Source organism: Austrofundulus limnaeus, unplaced genomic scaffold (assembly GCF_001266775.1).
Source record: "Austrofundulus limnaeus strain Quisiro unplaced genomic scaffold, Austrofundulus_limnaeus-1.0 Scaffold276, whole genome shotgun sequence".
NCBI classification, from domain to species: domain Eukaryota; kingdom Metazoa; phylum Chordata; class Actinopteri; order Cyprinodontiformes; family Rivulidae; genus Austrofundulus; species Austrofundulus limnaeus.
In genome coordinates, this window is record NW_013952678.1 from 384,621 (window position 1) to 390,637 (window position 6,017).

The 6,017-nt window shown below is 37.6% G+C and overlaps 1 protein-coding gene across 1 annotated transcript in view; it reads left to right on the plus strand.

The window, feature by feature from the left end:
• The first annotated feature begins 1,095 nt into the window (after positions 1-1,095).
• Positions 1,096-6,017, plus strand: part of slc7a8a (solute carrier family 7 member 8a) — a 26,772-nt gene continuing 21,850 nt past the window's right edge. Inside the window, exon 1 of the mRNA XM_014021059.1 lies at positions 1,096-1,847. Coding sequence (XP_013876513.1) covers positions 1,715-1,847 — 133 coding nt within the window. The 5' untranslated portion in view covers positions 1,096-1,714. The remainder of the gene's footprint in view (positions 1,848-6,017) is intronic.

Below are 6,017 nucleotides of genomic sequence, written 5' to 3' on the forward strand. Positions count from 1 at the left end.
GTTTTGCTACTTAGAGTTAGAGTTTGATTTATTTTAGCTTTTAGCTATTGTTTGACTACTTAGTGTTTGGCTAATTATAGCTACAGTGTTTCATACCGTTTTGCTATTTATAGCTATAATGTGTTTCTATAACTAGTGCTTTGCTTTTTTTAGYTTTTATCTATTATTTGCTACTTGCAGCTCATGTTTTGCTAAGCTACTGTATTGCTACTTATACTGTTTTTCTAGTGTTATAGTGTTTTACTTATTTTAGCYTTAGCTAGCATTTGCTACTTAGTGTTTTGCTACTTATAGTGTTTGTTTATTTTAGCTTTTAGCTARCGTTTGATACTTTTTGCTACTGTTTTGCTACTCAGCTAAGGTTTTCTTACTACTGTTTTGCTATGTATGGATGAATGTTTTGCTGCTCTTATTATTTGCTTCTTTTAGCTTTTAGGTTGTGTTGTTTTTTTTAGCTTAAAAACACAGTTTTAGCTTTTTCAGCAAATGTCATCAAAGTCATTTTACTCACTGCATTTTCTAAAAAAAGGGGGGGGGGAATCTTTTTATATTGTTACATTTTTATCCCACCATACAACGCTGATGTTAGTTTTTTTCCTAAAAACAAAAAAATGCTTTAATTAAATTGAAAATGATATGAATGAAAATGTTATTCTGAGTGCTGTGCATGTTTTTAGGGGTGTATTTGAACAATTAGTTTTAATTTATTGAAGAAGGTTCTGTGTAAATCCTTCCATTTTTCTTATACCCACTTTCTCCTTTGTGGATTGTGGGGAAACAGATGCAAATATTCAAGATGTGAATGTTTCAACAAATTAAAATACTTTTATTAGTTCCTTTTTAAGTTTATTTTCTCACAGCAGTTCTCACATGGGTTAACATGACAAGTTTCCAGAATCTGTTTTTACAGTGTATGTTTTTTAAAAGGGGTTTCTATGAGAGCGGAAGGCGTTCAGAGAAGCTGGAGCCAGAGGACCAGCTGCTGAGGGGGGAGGAAACAAAACTCAAGGGAGGGTCCTGAAGGGGGAAAACAAGCTGAGGAAGGCGGGGCTACGGTCATATTAAGGACATATCTACTTAAAAACGGGGCTGCCCTGACTAAAATCAGAGGTAAGACGTTGAACAGGAGGGTCTGACTGCTCTGTCTGTGGTCTGTGATCCGGCTGCTGGTCCACACCTTTTTGACTGCGGGGCAGAAAGGATGCTTTTTGTCTGCCTCACATCTGGAACCAGAAAACTGTGAGAGCTGTTTTATTGTTTTTAAGAGCCGCTTTATTTGTTGCACCTGAAGCACAAAGACATTATTTTTGAAGCACTTGGACTGCCAAAATCTGATTTTTTTTTTTTTTTTTTGGCAACGAGACAAACTGATCCAAGCAAAAATATATAGGCCTACATAATAGAGTAATTGAGGCAGATTTCCTGAACCATATTTTCGTCTTTTATTTGCTGCCTCTCTTTGTAGATTTGTATTTATTTTTATTTTTGTTCCTTAGAAGCTGTTCTGAAAAAGTTGCTGACAGCGCAACAGCTCATCAGATAAAGAGACGCACGTCTTGAACATTGTCCCTGCCTGAGCTCGCACGGCACGGGACGTTTTTACGCACAAGTAGACGGGAGCGCACGGTCAGCGCCAGGTGCTGCGAGGTAGAGAAACACCTGAACCTTGTTAAAAATATTATATAAAAAAAATAAAAAATAAAAGAGAGACAAAATGACGGACGGACCACGACAACGGAGCAGCACGGCGAGTTCTGCCAAGGATGCTGCCGGGGAGAAGCAGGAATCTGGAGGTGTTGCGCTCAAGAAGGAGATCGGGCTCGTGAGCGCCTGCGGGATTATTGTCGGTAAGTTCAGGTGATCACTTCAACAAAAGCTGCAGCTAACCGGTGCAAAGTCTAAAAGACGCATAAATGTGGATCATAGGAGTCTTAAAATTAACTGTTATTCCTTGAAGAAATGCATATCGCCCGCCGTCTTCTGCCAGACTTTTGAACAGAAGGGGCAGCCGCAGATAAATTTGTGTTTTTGACCTAATGTTAGATCTTTTAGCTCTCGGAGTTTGTGTTGATGATAACTCTCAGCTACTGCCATACCAAATCTCAGCTCAGTTTCTGTGCACCTGGTTGGGTTGGAGCCATTTTTGTGTTTCTTGTCATTTAGCTGTGGCAGCTATCCTGAATGAGGTTGTCCCCAAAACGTAATCAGCTGTAGATGTTCACTCAGTGATGTGTTCCTGAAAGTTTCATCAAAATCTGTGGGGTGGTGCATGAGATATTTTGCTAACAAACAGCGCTGCTGCTAAAAGTTAATGCCAAATGTTGCGCATGTAGTTCTCATAGTATATGTGGCACAAGCTCATCTACTATCACACCACATATTAGCTCAAAATCTGTTAAATTAGCTGGGTTATCACCATCTTTTTGTATCCTAAGTTCAGTTAGCTGTAGCAAACATCTTGARTGAAGTTGACTCCAAACTGTAATCAGCTGTAGATGTTCACTAGTTCCTGAATGTCTCATTAAAATCCATCTAGTGGTTCATGGGAAATTTTGCTAACAGACACACTATTGACTTTAGTAGTTAATATCAAAATTTTAAAMGAGATCTTGTGCAATTATCACTCAGAATACAAGTAGGGGTTGGTGTTAGCTGCAAGCATGCTAAATTTTAGCTCGTTATCTGTAAAAGTGGCTGAGTGAGACAAGTTTTGGTTGCTTAGCTGTAGCAGCCACCTTGAAGTAAATCCAAAAGTTCAGCGGTTGTACTTTCCGGTGATTAAAATCTGCATTTTGGTTCATGACAAACACGTAAAATTATTCTCACATCAACTCAGTAAATTAAAAGCCAACTGAAAGACTAAACATGTGATGCTCTATCCAAAAATAAGTCACACACACTGATTTGCTTCTAAGAATGTGCAGCCCTTTGCCCCGTGGCTGCTCCTTTTTTTTATTTTTTATCAGAGAACCTTTCGTCATGTCGTCATCCTCAAGCATCTCTTCAGACGACTTGTCCATTCAGGGCAGTTTGTAGACTCTGAAAAGTGATAACCATGTTGTGAGGTCGCTCCTGATGGCMGGTGTGAAATATGCTGTTGCTCTCTTATCTGCTAACATGGGAACCATTTGCTGATAACATCCAGRTTGTTTTTATGAGACTTGAACACATCTCAGGAATAATCGAATTGATTTAAAGTGTTTGAAACGTGGAAAATATTAATGCTCAAGACGAAACGGGCAATAGTGTATTTTGCCTCGCTCATTTGTTGTTTTAGCTAAATACCTCATGATTTCTAACTGGATAGATCTCAACGAAACTGACAGAAGCTAATCCCTGCATCTATAAATCTATAAATCATTATCCCTTTTAAGATGGATGGAACAGCTAAGCAACACAAAAATGGCTGAAATTAAACTAAATTTACACATAAAATCTCRTAATAGTGTCAAAAGAGCTAAAACTTCATCAGGGGCCAGAGTGGCAAATACCACCTCTGGCACCAAGGTGCCACCCTCAACTAACTGACAAGTCATCTTATATTTTGTAAGTGAATTTGGATTTTGTTAGATTGTTCTCTGATACTACTGTACGCTATAATTTTTATTTAGCTATGCAGGTTTAAAAATAAATAAAAATTTATAGCCTTTCGTTAAATTAGCATTAGCTTAATTTGGGATTAGCATTGSTTATCAGCATGTGATAGATACACCACAACAGATTTAATCACATTAAGTCTTAAAACAGCTGATATATAACCTTTTAAAGTTAGTTGTGGTTGCCTCTTTAATTTTCGATTAGCATTTCGAGTTTGGCAAAGGCTGTTTTTGTCGACCTTTTCACTAATCTTCAGTTTTGTACGTCTAAAAATGGCTGACTAGCGTTCAGCATTCTAATTCTTAGCTATGATCACACAAATGTTCAGCTTAATATTTCTTCCAACAGCTGAATAAAAGCCATYTGGAATTAGCGGTGGCRGCCATCTTGAATTTTCAAATCTAGAGTGCTTTTCTTTATTTGTATGCACCAACATAAAAAACATCTTTGCCRCCCTGTGCCACATCTTGCCAAAAAGTCTAGTTCTGCCCCTGAACTCTGTCCTTTCTCCTCATGAGATGATCTTAGTTTATGAAAAGCAGTGAGTGATGTGCTTTTATTCAATAAAGCTTTTCATTTTTGGTGCTTTTCTCTCAAAGCACTCATTTCAGCACTTGTATCAATAATGTCAGCTTCAAACAATCATATTAGATGTTGGACAGATTGAGATCTCCTGGATGGGTGGTGCAGATAGAGTGATGTCCTCAGGTTGACCACCAAGAGACGAGGTGACTCATTCATGCGTTTCCAGGGTAACAGGGAGGAAAGAGGGGAGAGATGGTGACGGCGCGTGAACAGTGTTTTCTCCAGAGGTTTGCTGAAAGACCAGGAGAGTGAGGCGAGGAAAGCAGACGAAAAGAAAGTGTGATGTTTACCCCTAACTGAATCCAGTCAGATTTGTTTTTCCATCAGTGAATTGTTCCCATGTGCCCCCCTGCCTGCAGAATCAAGACTTTGTGGTGATTTTTCACTGGAAACACGTTTCAGTCATGAAGTTCTCCCTTTTCTCCACTCTAAGCACATGTTGCTCATTAAGGTCACGAACTCTGTCCTCCTCATTCAGAGCTGTTTCCAGGATATATCAGTGGGCAAATAATAGATCTAATTAGCTGAATGTGAATTAKACTTTTTGTCATCTTGTTTCAGAGTTACAACTATTTATTTAAGCATTGAGAAAAATCTAATTATTTCTAGCTGATACGTCACAGCTGTGGTCATGCATTTCCAGTAACCATAAAGTTCTACAGTTAGCTTTTTGTGGTGTGTGTAATAGAACTAATACTTTTATGTTTAAGCAAGTAATTCATGACATCCTTTAMTGATCTAGGTTTTCATGACATGCTGTTCRTCTGCAGACAGAATGATTAAAGTCAGAACAAGATTTGATACAAGGTCAACGGAAAACACAAAGATAAACACAAGTGATATCTAAGAATGACTGTTGTAGCATTTTTTTTCTTTTTGATTGGTTTTTCCACTTATTCCTTGTATTTTAGTATGTTTTCTGAAGGAATGTCCCAAAAAGATATYAATCTGAGTCATTTAAAAATCACTGACATTGCATGTTCTCCCCATGCACATGTGGGTTTTCTCTGAATGATCTAGTTTCCTCCCACAGATCCTGTTAGGTTCACCAGTAACTCTGTGGGTGAGAGACTGAATGGTTGTTGAACTTATTTGTCTGTATTCCTGCATGGATTTGCACCGTGTCCAGGGTGTACMCCACCTCTCGAACAGTTACTGATAAAGATAGACAGCCGCTCCCCCGCAACCCGGGAAGGAGAAAGTGGTTAAAGAAAATGAATGGATGGATGGATTAATTATTAGCTAATATCTGGCCTCTTCATCAGACAATGTCACTGTTATAGATTTGCCCAAAAACAAATCTGCTTCAATATTGGCTTTATTTTTMTTTTTCTGCTGCTTTTAGCTTTRAGCTACTCAAATGTTATATWTTGCTTTTAGTTAGCGTTTTGCTATTTAACTTTAGCTTCCCTAATGTTCTTCATGGCTTTTACTTAGCTTTTTTCTGTTAGCTTTACTATTTGGCTTTTAGTTGCCTTTTTTGCTAATTTTATCTTTAAACTACCCTAAGGCAATATTTGGCTTTTAGTTAGCATTTTGATACTTTTAGCTTTAAGCTACACCACTGCTATATTTGGGTTTTAGTTATCATTTTGCTACTTTTATCTTTAAGTTACCCTAAGGTGATTTTTGGCTTTTAGTTAGAATTTTGTTACTTTAARTTACCCAAGTGGCTTTTAGTCATTTTTAGCCTTAAGCTACCTTAATGCTATATATGGCTTATAGCAGGGGTATTCAATTAAAATTTAAACGAGTCCAGTCAGAGAAAATTTCTTAAGACCAAGGTCCATAAGATCATAATGTCTTACTATTTAGAGTTTATATATATATATAAA